The following is a 12,457-nucleotide window of genomic DNA, read 5'->3' as shown; positions in this document are numbered from 1 at the left end:
TGGTTGGTTGGTTGGTTGGTTGGTTGGTTGGTTGGTTGGTTGGTTGGTTGCTTTTGCTTGAAATCACTATCACAATTATGTTTGTTTTTGCTGTTTCCTTGTTTTTGAATTTCCATTGAACTACCTTTTTTTTTATACTTTCGTTGCACTCATAATTCAAATAAAATATTCTTTTCTAAAAACACGAAAAGACTTTTCAGTTGTTTATATACTTCGAGCCTCTAACCTCTGAGAATATCCCTCTACTACTCTAGTCTGAAACTTTTGTCAAAAGTCCTCAGAATATCATTATAAATATCTGATATTTTGTCCGAAAACACCATAAAAGTCAGTTGTGTTTATTTGAAATGAAACTGTGTTTCAAAACAACCTAATCAAAATTACACCAAAATCATGTTTGTTTTTACATTGGTAACTTCTTTTGGCCTTCAGCCGTGTTGTGTTTTACAACTTGCAAACAAGCTGTCCATACACATGGACCATGGAGGTACACATTGTACACTGGTCATGTACATTGGTCATGTACATTGTGTATATCATACTTATAGTACATATTGCACATGGCACAATAATAGAGAAAGGTACTTATCTAAACACAACTGCTTGGTGGCCTGTGTATTTATAGAGTCCCATAGATTTATCGCGCATGCCTTATCGCTGCCAAACATGCTCAACGATTCGATCTATTAAAAGTGTTATTGTAGTCCATAATTGAATCTGCCAATCAAAAAAAAAAAATGGTTGGATGAACCGTTGGAAGATTTGTCTCTCATCAGCTAATCATATTGATTATTAGCTAATCTACCATGGGTAACCATCATTGCTTCCGCACTATAGTCCTTTCGATTCAGAGCCACCAAATAAGAAAAATCCTCCCAGTGAAAACCCGCCCCTCTGAAGGGGGGAGGATTGGGTTTTCTTTTCTCTACTAATGCGTTCATCGATTTCTATTGACATTCTTTTTAAGATGTGGCGCTGGAAGAGCCTGCAGGCGAGGTCACAGTGACAATCAAAAGTTGTTAAAGATCTAACGAGTTTTTTTTCACAATCGTGTCTTCCTGTATGGCAAGTAGTATGCTTGTTAATGCTGCATTCGGACTGGACATTAAAAGTAAACTTAATTGTCAAGTTTTGTGTGAACAGAGGTCCCACTCATAAACTGTTTGTATCATTAGCACAAATTTTGCACAATTTTGTTGAGGGCTGAGTGAAGAAAGGCAAAGGAACGTTTAGGCATGAATTGTTCTTGATCAGCTGATTTCTTCTTTTGCTTTTCAAAACAGTGCCATAGAAAACACTACAAAAGTAAGTGTGATCGGGCAGTTCCTCTCATGCAAAAAGAAAGTTGCATGTTTAAAAGTGGCAATCAAAAAGCAAATAACATGTGTTAAATTAGTTTATTACGTAGACCTACACATTGAAATGTGCTCGTTTATTTAAACAATGTTTATGAAGATTCCACGAAAAGGAAGTGCCGCAAAGGTTTTCCCGCGCAAAAAAATAGTAGCGTCGCCAATAAACCAAATTATCAAGCGGAAGATGATTACCGTCTGGTTTAATATTTTACACCAAGGCAGTGTTATAAACTGTGACATCCGGACGACGTGGCGGAAAAACCATCGGAATTAAAAACGCAATGGCTGCGTCTCTCACATGGTATGCTTGGTGCCAATTGCAATTTCGCGCACCAGTTCGTCGTGATACCGACATGTGTTTTGCAAGAAACCATGGAGGTACAGGGTAGTGTACAGCTGCACACACCGGGTAGTGAGATCTTAAAGGCACTGGACACTTTTGGAGATCTTAAAGGCACTGGACACTTTTGATAATTTCTCAAAGCAAAGCTTATAGCTTAAAAACTTACTTGATGTTACGAGCAATGGAGAGCTGTTGGTAGTTAGGCCTATACATTGTGAGAAACGGCTTCCTCTGAAGTATAGTTTTTGAGAAAGAGGTAATTTTGCACTCATAAGCCTTCAGGCCTCCTGAACCCTTTTTAATATCTCAATCGTTCTTTCGTTATTCTCTTGTACTTCGATGACCAATTGAGCTCAAATTTTCACCGATTTGTTACTGTTTTTGCATAATATGTTGTGATACGTGAGCGTACTGGTCTTTGACAATTGCCAAGGGTGTGCAGTGCCTTCAGAGACTCCTTATCGTTACAAAGATTTCCAAGAATTTTAAGCCTTCTTGTATAGTCTCGGGGTCTGATCAGGCATTCAAGGATACATCTCTGTCCTTACTCTATGATCTGATCATCGATAAATGAAACTAGAAAGGGGTTCCAATTTAACTTTTAGTTTATATGACATGAAAGGAGGTTTCTACGTAAGCTTTTTTATATGAGCTTCCATAAGTAATTTTTAGTGAAAAGGTGGACCTCACTTCAAATAGAACACTTTAAAAAAGTTTTTCAAAATGTTGCTTCAGTACAACTTTAAGCAAACACCGATTAAAATATTACGTTCAATGTTCTCTCTCCGTTTACCATCTTCCAAGTTGCATTTAATCCAAATGTGGACCTCACTTCAAATAGAAAACTTCAAAACAAAGATTACTAAAAACGCTGATTGAAATATTACGTTCATATAATGTTCCCTCCCCGTTTACCACCTTCTTCAAGTACATCTTTGGGAATGTGAGTAGGCCTACAGCAACATAGAGAAAGGTCACCCTTTGGGATTAAACACAATTACCCAGTGCCGTCAGGGTATTCATCAGGGCTGAACGTCTGTCTTTCTTTGGGGAATAGGAAAAACACGAAGAACATTCTCAAATATCATAGTGGTGTAGAACATTTTAATAACAGGTATATCTTTACATGCTAAAGTCGTGCATCCACGAGTGAATGTAGGATGGACAGTTTACCAAGGTTATTGCGTTGGATATGCAGTGTTTTCGAAACACAGTCTGAAAGTCACTGGACACGTTTGGTAATATTGTCAAATACTTATCCCAACATATGCATAAAATAATATACTTGTGAAATATTTTGTTCAATATTAGTAATCCAATAATGGAAGTGAAAATACGCCTGTTGCATTGGTTTGTGTGCTTTCAGATGCATATAGAAAGGCTTCAGCTGAAGTCCTGCTCTAGACTGTGTTTTCCGGCGATATATAAAAAACGCTATCCTCCTTTGAAACTAAATTTTCAAACGTTGTTTTTAATATCTACATTTTATGAAAGTATTCAAAACAGTTAAACTGTTCCAGAAACCGAATGTTTACGTTCCCTTTATATTAATATATAACGGCGTGATATCCGTGATAATTCAAGTCAACAGTCGCCATTTTGATTTTCTACTCGCAAAATAGTAACGTCTAAAAAGGAAGAAAACATACCTGCCTAGTTGCATAGTGGCATGCAAACCTCCTTTTTTTTATTGCTCACAGCCTTCATTCTTGTTTTGTGTGCGAAAATTTAATAGTGGCTGTTGGAAAATGGGGGTAATGACATACACACTAAAAGACCGTAGGGCTTGTATACGATTTGTTGTTATTTTAGTCTCGAGTCCGTATCAATTCAGTGAGCGCACGCTGGTGGTCGCAGAGAAGTGCGCATGAGCTCACAAATTACATCTTCAATTTCAGAAACTGGGTGAGTTAACATCTACACGATGTAATAATGCGACACGTCAGTCATCGGTGATATTAATTTATGAAGTTTAAAGGCACTGGACACTATTGGTAATCACTCAAAATAATTGTTAGCGATTTACTTGGTAACGAGCAATGGAGAGCTGTTGATATAGTATAACGGCCTCTTAAGTGGCACAGGTTTTTTTTAGAAAGAGGCACTATCCCACTCAAATAATATAAAAGACTTCAGCTTAAAGCCATTATACACTTTCGGTACAGAATATTTTTTTTTAAGTCACAGATTTACAAATAATTTACAGGGTTTACAGAAGGTAATGGTGAAAGACTTCTCTTGAAATATTATTCCATGAAAAGCTTTACTTTTTGAGAAAACATTAAAACAATATCAATTCTCGATAGCGAGAATTACGGATTTATTTTAAACACATGTCATGACAGCGCGAAACGTGCGGAAACAAGAGTGGGTTTTCCCGTTATTTTCTCCCGACTCCGATGACCGATTGAGCCTAAATTTTCACAGGTTTGTTATTTTATATATAAGTTGTGATACACGAAGTGTGGGACTTGGAAAATACTGTTTACCGAAAGTGTATAATGACGTTAAGCATTTTATTTTGCATCTGATATTATATAGCACACAATAGTTGTTCAACAAGGGTGTTTCTTCTTTCATTATTCTTGCAAATTCGATGACCAATATGAGCTCATATTTTCACAGGTTTGTTATTTTATGCATATGTTTGGGATACACCAAGAGAGAATACTGGTCTTTGACAATAATAGCAAACGTGTCCAGTGCCTTTAAACAGACACGTGGCGTTTTTGTGTGCAGCCTTTCCCGCCCAAAACACGTCAGTGACGTGATAATATAGCAGCGTTATTAGTTGTGCATGCTTGATGGAAGCACATTCAGGAACACCATAAAACGGTTTATTAAAGTGCCGTGCAGTTGCAAATGTGGGGCAAATTTCAAAAAGTTGTCAAGCAGAAATTACTGCTCAGCAATATTCTCTGTTTTATAGCACAAATTTAGTGGGGCACCAGTCACAGCAATGTAAACTGGATGTAACTTTTGGCTGGTAACATATTTCTGGACAAAATGGACGACCGTAATTTGTTTTCGCTGAGCGGTGTTCTATTAAAAGTATTTTTTTTTTTTTTTTTAAGTTTTTTTGGCTTTGCTAGTTTTTGTTCTTAAATAGGCTATATAAAAGTGAGCCCTGTTCAATTTTCAGTCTGCGAAGAAACACCGAAGATTTAAGTTGCAGTCTACCAGGACCGTTTGTGATGCTCTTTTAAAGAACTTGTTGGATTCAGAGGGGTGTGTTTTGAGGGCCATTTTGTAAATCAGTTTCCGGTCGTTTGAGGCACGAAAACACCCAGTGAGGAGGGAGGATTTAAACATCAATTCACCGTACCGTTAATCGTCTCTCACCGCAACCATTGAGTACTGGTTGCCCGTTCATTGTTCACTCTTTATTTGCCCATTATCACGTTGTCGCCGAGCATCGGCTGCAAGGGTTTTCTAGATCCCCCTGTTTGTTGCTTTGCTTTCTGGACTAATTTCCATGTGAATTGGCTGGCAAGGCTGGCAAGGGGCTGTCTACAGTAGTGAAGGGGGGGGGGGGGGGGGGTGTAATGCACACATCTACCATACCAAAAGTTTCACTCAAGTCAAGAGTGTAGACGCCAATGAATTTGCACATTCTATGTCTAGTGGGTTTAGGCCTACAAGTGGCAGTTCGGTAACAAGATTGACAAACAAACATCATGACAGTAAAAACATACCTCGCCATTTTCCCTCAGAAATTGATTTATGTTGCAGTTGTATTTATATTGAACATTACCAGTTTATCCAGGACCAATAAGTTCGTGAAAATAATGTTTGCAGCTGTGTTGTGATTTGTGTGTTTCGAAACCTCAACTTTCTTAATCTCCGGTTTATTTTACCGTAGCGACACTATTTATAACCATGTCATATTCTGAACGGGGCTTCAAATAAGTATATAGACGTAGTTTCGAAAAAATCCATAATTACCGGACACTTCGAGAGCAAACAAGTCGCAGGCAGGCTGAAAAATTAATTAACAAACATCAGAGCGAGTTGATGAAAGGACCACGTTGTGGCTTGGTTCCCAATAGTTTAAAGCAAACTTTATGCATACGTCCTAGTACAAAATGACACGAGAAAGGGCTGTTTGAATAACATGACGCACAAGATTGCCAACATTCTTTACACACATTTTATGCAGCCTTCCTTTGAGCTCCATAATTGCTGTTGTTATATAGTCAGCAAGTTCTCCCTCGGGCATTGCAGTGTCTGGTGGTACAGAAGGAACGCCATAGCAGAGCCCGCTTGGTCATCCGATTTCAAACTCCATGCATTTCTTGGTACCATTTTCGAAGGTCGTTTTAGACAACTATTTTGTGCTGGGAATATTGGTAAAGAACCTGCCTCAAATGTGTCGATTATAATCTACGATTTGTGACGGCTAGGGGCCTTGACTGACATTCGAACGGAATTCATTGCTATTGTTGGTTCATTGGTGTTGAGAACTTGCGGCCACGTGGGGCCCGTAAATCCAACGTGTTTCTTTAACGGTCGCGTATAACGCAAGTACATAAATCATTCCCATTGGATCCTACACCATAGTCGGTGTGCATTTAGTAATAGACTCCACAACGTGTTAGATCACATAGCTGTGTTGTTTCATGCCAAGTGTTTCTCGCATTTGTATCCAGTCTGCTGTGGTGTTTTAAGTGCTCTCACGCTCGTCAAATGGGGTCAAGATAAATGTGATCAGAGTTCAGTCATCGTTGGCATTAAAATTAACTGGCCTGGTTGTTTTATCAGCTTTACAGTGAGTGGAAAGCCTGCAAACCTGACTGGTCTTTGTATACGGACGGCTAGGCGACAGTAAGATCGACAGGCGGAGTGACTTTGCCCCCCATTCACACACACACGTACTCTATTACAAAAATGATATCTCGATTGCCTACCATTCACTGACTGGAAACCAACGTTATTATTACACTGGGGTTTGTTGTGCATGTACACATCCAAGCTACACATGTTCAACGTCTACTCGTCGTGGTGTATACATTTTTTTGAATGCCAGATTTGTTTTTCGGTTTGAGTAATTAACATGATGCTCCATGCTTTCTCGCGTTTGACAGGTCTTCTTGAAGACTAGAGCGTGGTGTTGTAGAGAAGTACAGCTCCACAGTCACAGTGTGGTCAGTACGGCCACCCACCATCAGCATCATCATGCCAAAGCCATGGACTACGCTGCTCGGATGCTTGGCTTGTCTCGCTGTTGTTGTTGCAGCCGTTCTTGGCGATGTACAAGGTATGTAGAATTTTTTTGTCTTTGTCTTGTAAGTTAGTCAATGTTTTTTTCGCCCACCAAAAATTGCTCTGAAGCTGGAAATTACACACAAGGTGAAGGTGTACAGGAAAAGAATAAGTGTAAATGGTTTAATTGGTGGTTCAAAGCTGGTAAGATTAGATTTATTGTCTTCAAAAGAAGAACTAAGATTTAGAAGGGAAGTTTTTGAAGTTTTAACTGTTGTGATGCTACTGATTTTGTGTATTGTTTACACAAACCAAATAACCTATGATTTGTCTAGGAAATAATTTGTATATGGTTGTGATTTAGTCTTTGTAGTACTCTTAATAAGCAGATCGTTAACACAAAACAACTACAAAATGATTGATTGAATTTATTCAGATAAAAATAGAGCAAGGACATGCCAAAAATCGTATATACACAACAACAGGAAAAAAGACAATGAAATAAGATAAACAAAAAAAGAACACAAAATAGAAATACTGCAAAAACATTATCCGAAGATGGCCCAAACGAGCCAATACATTATATAAAAAAAACGTAGACTTATTTCCATTGGGGTCCTTACACCTGTTTTCACTAATTATTATTTTACTTATTTGTTGTACGTTTTGTATAAATAGAAAAAAATACACTCATGTGAACTTCAGCCATAACATAATGTTAAACCCATTGGGTGATGTTATCAGACAATCCAACCCTCCCTAATCGTCCTTTATCATTGAATAATGAGAAGTGCAAATCATATTGAGCTCTACCTAAAACAAGCAGTGAGTAAAACCTTCACTAATCACTTCAATCAACTCAGTCCAAGGAAAAATATAATGTCAAGTAATAATAGTCTCTCATGGGACCTCCCATACACTCCCTCCAGTACCCCCAGCCGGTTTATATGGCAAGTGAATGTGGTCCCCCAAGTGAACAATAATATGAATAGAGCTCATTAGCCAGCCCCAAAAGGACAAAAAATGCCTTTGACAAAAGAGGTGGTAGGGTCCTTTTGTGTGTACAAAATGGCCTGCAATGGCTCACACAGCATGGGCGACTAGCCATTTAGCTGGCATGACTACCCTGACAAAAAAAAAAAAGCCCAACGTTTTGGCCTTTGCTGTGTTTAATTTATGATGTTTACTCAGTCAGGCCCATGTTGGTGGACTTTGTTTTCAACCCAAACACATGGACCCAACCAGTTGATATTATAATAATAATTATGGATGTTAGGAAACCTAGTGCTTGAGAGAAATGTACACAGATAGTTAAAAAAATTACTGTATGATTATTTTTTGTAAAACCTTCAGGTCTGATATTAAATAATATCACAAAGTCATCCACATAAATAACAGAAGATTCCCTTAAAGACACTGGACACTTTTGGTAATTGTCAAAGACCAGTCTTCTCACTTGGTGTATCTCAACATATGCATAAAATAACAAACCTGTTAAAAAATAAATTGAGCTCAATTGGTTGTCGAAGTTGCGAGATATAATGAAAAAAAACCAGCTGACATTGTGTACTTTTAGATGGTTGATTTTGAGACATCAAATTCTAAATCTGAAAAAAAAAAAAAAAAAAAAAAAAAAAAAGCATGTTGTTTTCTCCCTTTATTAAAATGCTGTATCCATTTAAAAGAAGAATACTTCGGTCAAGGTTATTCTATTATTGGAAAAGAATTCTATTTTATTTGATTACAACACATGCCCCCCTTTGTAGTTGAACCTTCACTTTCAGTTAGGGGCTGTATTTATTATAGAAATTATTAGAACCTTGACTTTAAATTAAGTTCTGACAAGGAAAAGTCTCTTTTTTAGTTTGAGGGTGGAGAGGTTGTGATTGAGATTGTCTAACCTAGTCCATCTGGCTCAAGTTCTTGTGTTGGAGAGTGGGTTCATTTGGTTAAAAACAAATTTATACTTTGCCTTTAAACAACACATTTGAGCATAATTGCTTCATCCTTGGGATGGGACACTGTAGTGTAAAGCTGCTGGCTGTGAAATGCACCTTAGAAGAAACCAGGACATTTATCCCAAAGATAGGTTGGCTGCAGATCGCACCACCGCACCATCACAAGACTTTGTATAAATTGGTCCACAATGTAGCTCTGTTACTTTGGGACACTTGGGGGATAAAGCATTTATACAAAATGTGCATCGTCATTACTATATAATGACCATTAAATTAAGTAAAGCAGTGTCACAAAATAAGGAACCATTTCGTTGTGTCAGTGGAGAATCTAGAATAAACACTTATGTAAGGCCGAGTTAAACTTTTTAACAATTATCTTATATCGCTGAAAATAGCCCAGGCTACCGCTAACAAAACCCAGGTTAGCAACCATACAAGGGTTTATTGGACAGTTGGATTCTGTTACATCAATGGATGAGAACTTGAGGTTTTATGTCCTCGCGTTAAGAATACAAAATCAGATTTTTTTTGTAATATGAGACAGGAATTACAATGCAGCACCGAGGACCTGCTAATTGAATGTCATAATTTGAGGGAGGGGTACAAAACAGTGTCCTCCCTTAACAATAACAGTGTACCACCTTGGAGCCTGGCTGCTAATTCTTCAGGTCAGGTATCTGACAATGTTTGCCATGTCCTGTTTTGTTAGATCATTGATTCAGTTGTCTCCATCCTGTTACTAAAATCAGTCAAATTGTGTAATCAGCTAGAAGTGAGCTATTCAACAAATAACCGCAAAGAAGAAATTATAAATAGTAAACTTGCATGTACAACCATGTAATAATTCTCTTTTGAGGGAGCAGAGTGTACTGTTCAAAACGATGAGACTAAATTAGCTCTTCTCAGAGCCAACACTCCCTCGAAAGATAATTATTACATGGTTTACCCACAAGTTAACTATGATTTATAGTTTATTCTTATCGTTCACACCATGCAAAGCTTCAAACACCACTTAAATAACAGCAAGTTTGTTAATTCTGGTGTCAAGTTGACACCAGAATTTATCAAATTTTTGTATCGTGTAGCTTCAAACTTAAAATATTGCTGAAGTTGTTTTTTTATTGAATAGCTCACTTCTACAAATGTTGTTATGGTTTGAGTGATTTTTATAATAGGATAGAGACAACCGAAATCACTTGGCTTCAAGTCAAAGGGGTCTTTGATTTGTAAGGCCAGAAAAGGTGTTTATATGAGAAGCTTAAACATCAATCACGTTATGTTTACAAGTAAACATACAGCAGGGTCATGCCAAAGGGATTGTCACTGTGTTGATCATTTCTCACTGGGCGATAAATCAACACTAGCGTCAGCATCAACAGTACAAAGAAATTATTATGAAAGCTTTAGAAAAATATTTCCCCCCTTCATTTGATTTGTGGCGTTCCTGGATTTTTTTATTTTATTTTATAGGTCCTGTGGAAAAACCACTTCAATGGTAAAAAGGTCATGAAGTGCATTCGAGTTTGTGTTTCCTGTACACAGAAAGAACTAACCTAGAAACAACATTGACCTTAATTTAGAAAAATGTATTCAATAAACTCAATAGACTCATTAAAATCTCCATGCGGTATAGCGAATGAAACATTCATGAAAGGGAAATGGTACGAGTGACTAATGAAATCATTGTACTTTTTCGAAGAGTAATCAGGTGATTGGCTGTCTGGTTAATAATCAATAACACTGGTGGCATTGAACCTAACCTGACACCTGTTTCATAACACAATTTGCATACTGAGCAACAAAATGGTGGATAGCAAGAATTGCATTTACCCTTTACGGTATTTTGGTTAAAGCTTATTTTTTTGTGGAGACCTACACCAGATCTTGCCAGTGTGGTTTCCTTTTTTTCCTGCAATTATAATAAGCTGGCACAGTTATTCTTTCCATGAAAGACCTACTTGTCAATCACATCAATAGTTCGACACTTTGTAGTGCCACATTTCTGCCGTTCACATCCCCCACTTCTTTTATAATGAAATTGACAAACCAAATAGCCTTTTTTCCCTGGCTGAACATGTAGGTTTTTTAGCCTGGAGGGCAGAGGCAAGAGAAAACCTACACCTATACTGGCTGCTAGCTTATAGGGCCATCTGTTGGTAATTTAACACCCACAAGAAATACAATCTGACCGCCAACCCTGAAAAAATGATTCAAAATTTTGTTGGGAGAAGAGGGACAGTGTTTGCAGGAGAGCCTTCTGTTGAATAATTATTTTGGTGTCTGCGGATTGTGGTGAAATATCGCAGCATAAAAATCAATTATGAGGGGATATGTGGCTGGTTATCCCCCCCCAAAAAAAAGTATTTTCAGGTAGACATCATTGAAGTGGGCAACTTAATATTAGGCATATACCACAGAGCAGCTAGACTTTCTGCAGCTTTGTTGTGGCTTCCGTTATAAGGGTACTTCACCATTTTTCTGTGCTGCTCTGTTCCGATGAAATGCTGACCGAATTGAGCTAATTTTTCTTTATTAGCATCAACATTTTAGAATCTGACTCACCGTGACAACAAAACCAAGTGCATTTTGCAATTGGAGTAAAGTATTGTTCGACTAGTTTAATGGTCCATGATTTATAAAGATTGATTCAACAGAAAATCTTGCTGAGCTGAAACAGGTTACCAGCCAAAGCACAATTGTGCCTGGTCTCCTGCTAATTTCTGCTTAGCACTCCTGCTAATTTCTGCTTAGCACTATTTTGTTAACCACGACTTTCTGATTGATGCAATTGGGGCCCTGGAATGCAAGTTAAATGATAGACTTGGCTCCAGTTGTGTAAGAAAAATGAATGTAGTCACAAGAACCTCCTAACAACGATTATAGGTTTTCTTGACCTACACAACTTAAAACCAAGACTAAGTTAGTGATGCTGCAATCTATTAGGTGGAATTCATCCTAGGTACCCGGCCCAAAAGTAAAAAGTCCAAGAGAAATAAAAGGAGATTAAATTCTACCGTAAGGCTCTGTGATGAAGCGGAGGTTTTCTTGAAGTAGCAACCTGATTATAAATCTAGACTGGCAGACAGTGAAGCTTAAGAGTTGATCACTTTGTCACCATGATAATCACAGCTTCATTTTGGGTAATTCAAACACACTGTACCATTGTGAGCTTGCCTCAGGATGGTCATTATTCACTGTGCTTCAGTGAAAGACATCAACATCCAAGTTGCAACAGTCATACATTAATGGTGTTTAAAGAAACATGGACGCTATTGGTTAATTGTCAAAAACCAGTCTTCTCACTTGGTGGAATTAAAATTATGCATAAAATAACAAACCTGTGAAAATTTGAACTCATTGGTCTTTGAAGTTGCGAGATAATAATGGAAGAAAACACACCCTTGTGACACAAAAGTTGTGTGCTTTCAGATGCGTGATTTTGGGACCTTAAATACCTAATTCTGAGGTTGTGAAATCAAATTAGTGGAAACAAAAATTCTTGAAAACTGTGTTAGAGGGAGCCGTTTCCCACAATGTTTTGTACTTTCAATAGCTCTCCATTGCTCGTTAACAAGTAAGTTCTTATGCTAACAATTATT

The 12,457-nt window shown here is 37.7% G+C and overlaps 1 protein-coding gene across 2 annotated transcripts in view; it reads left to right on the top strand.

Annotated features, from left to right (window-relative positions):
- Window positions 1-12,457, top strand: part of LOC117294802 (fibroblast growth factor receptor-like 1) — a 46,297-nt gene that overhangs the window by 1,132 nt on the left and 32,708 nt on the right. The window contains exons 1-2 of one of the 2 annotated variants that reach the window (XM_033777333.1): window positions 5,986-6,466; window positions 6,783-6,955. In XM_033777333.1, coding sequence (XP_033633224.1) covers window positions 6,874-6,955 — 82 coding nt within the window. In that variant the 5' untranslated portion in view covers window positions 5,986-6,466; window positions 6,783-6,873. Of the gene's footprint in view, window positions 1-5,985; window positions 6,467-6,782; window positions 6,956-12,457 lie in introns of those variants that run through there. The other variant, XM_033777332.1, reaches the window with a different exon arrangement.

This window comes from Asterias rubens, chromosome 9 (assembly GCF_902459465.1).
Source record: "Asterias rubens chromosome 9, eAstRub1.3, whole genome shotgun sequence".
NCBI classification, from domain to species: Eukaryota; Metazoa; Echinodermata; class Asteroidea; order Forcipulatida; family Asteriidae; genus Asterias; species Asterias rubens.
This window is presented reverse-complemented; position numbering and strand designations above follow the sequence as displayed.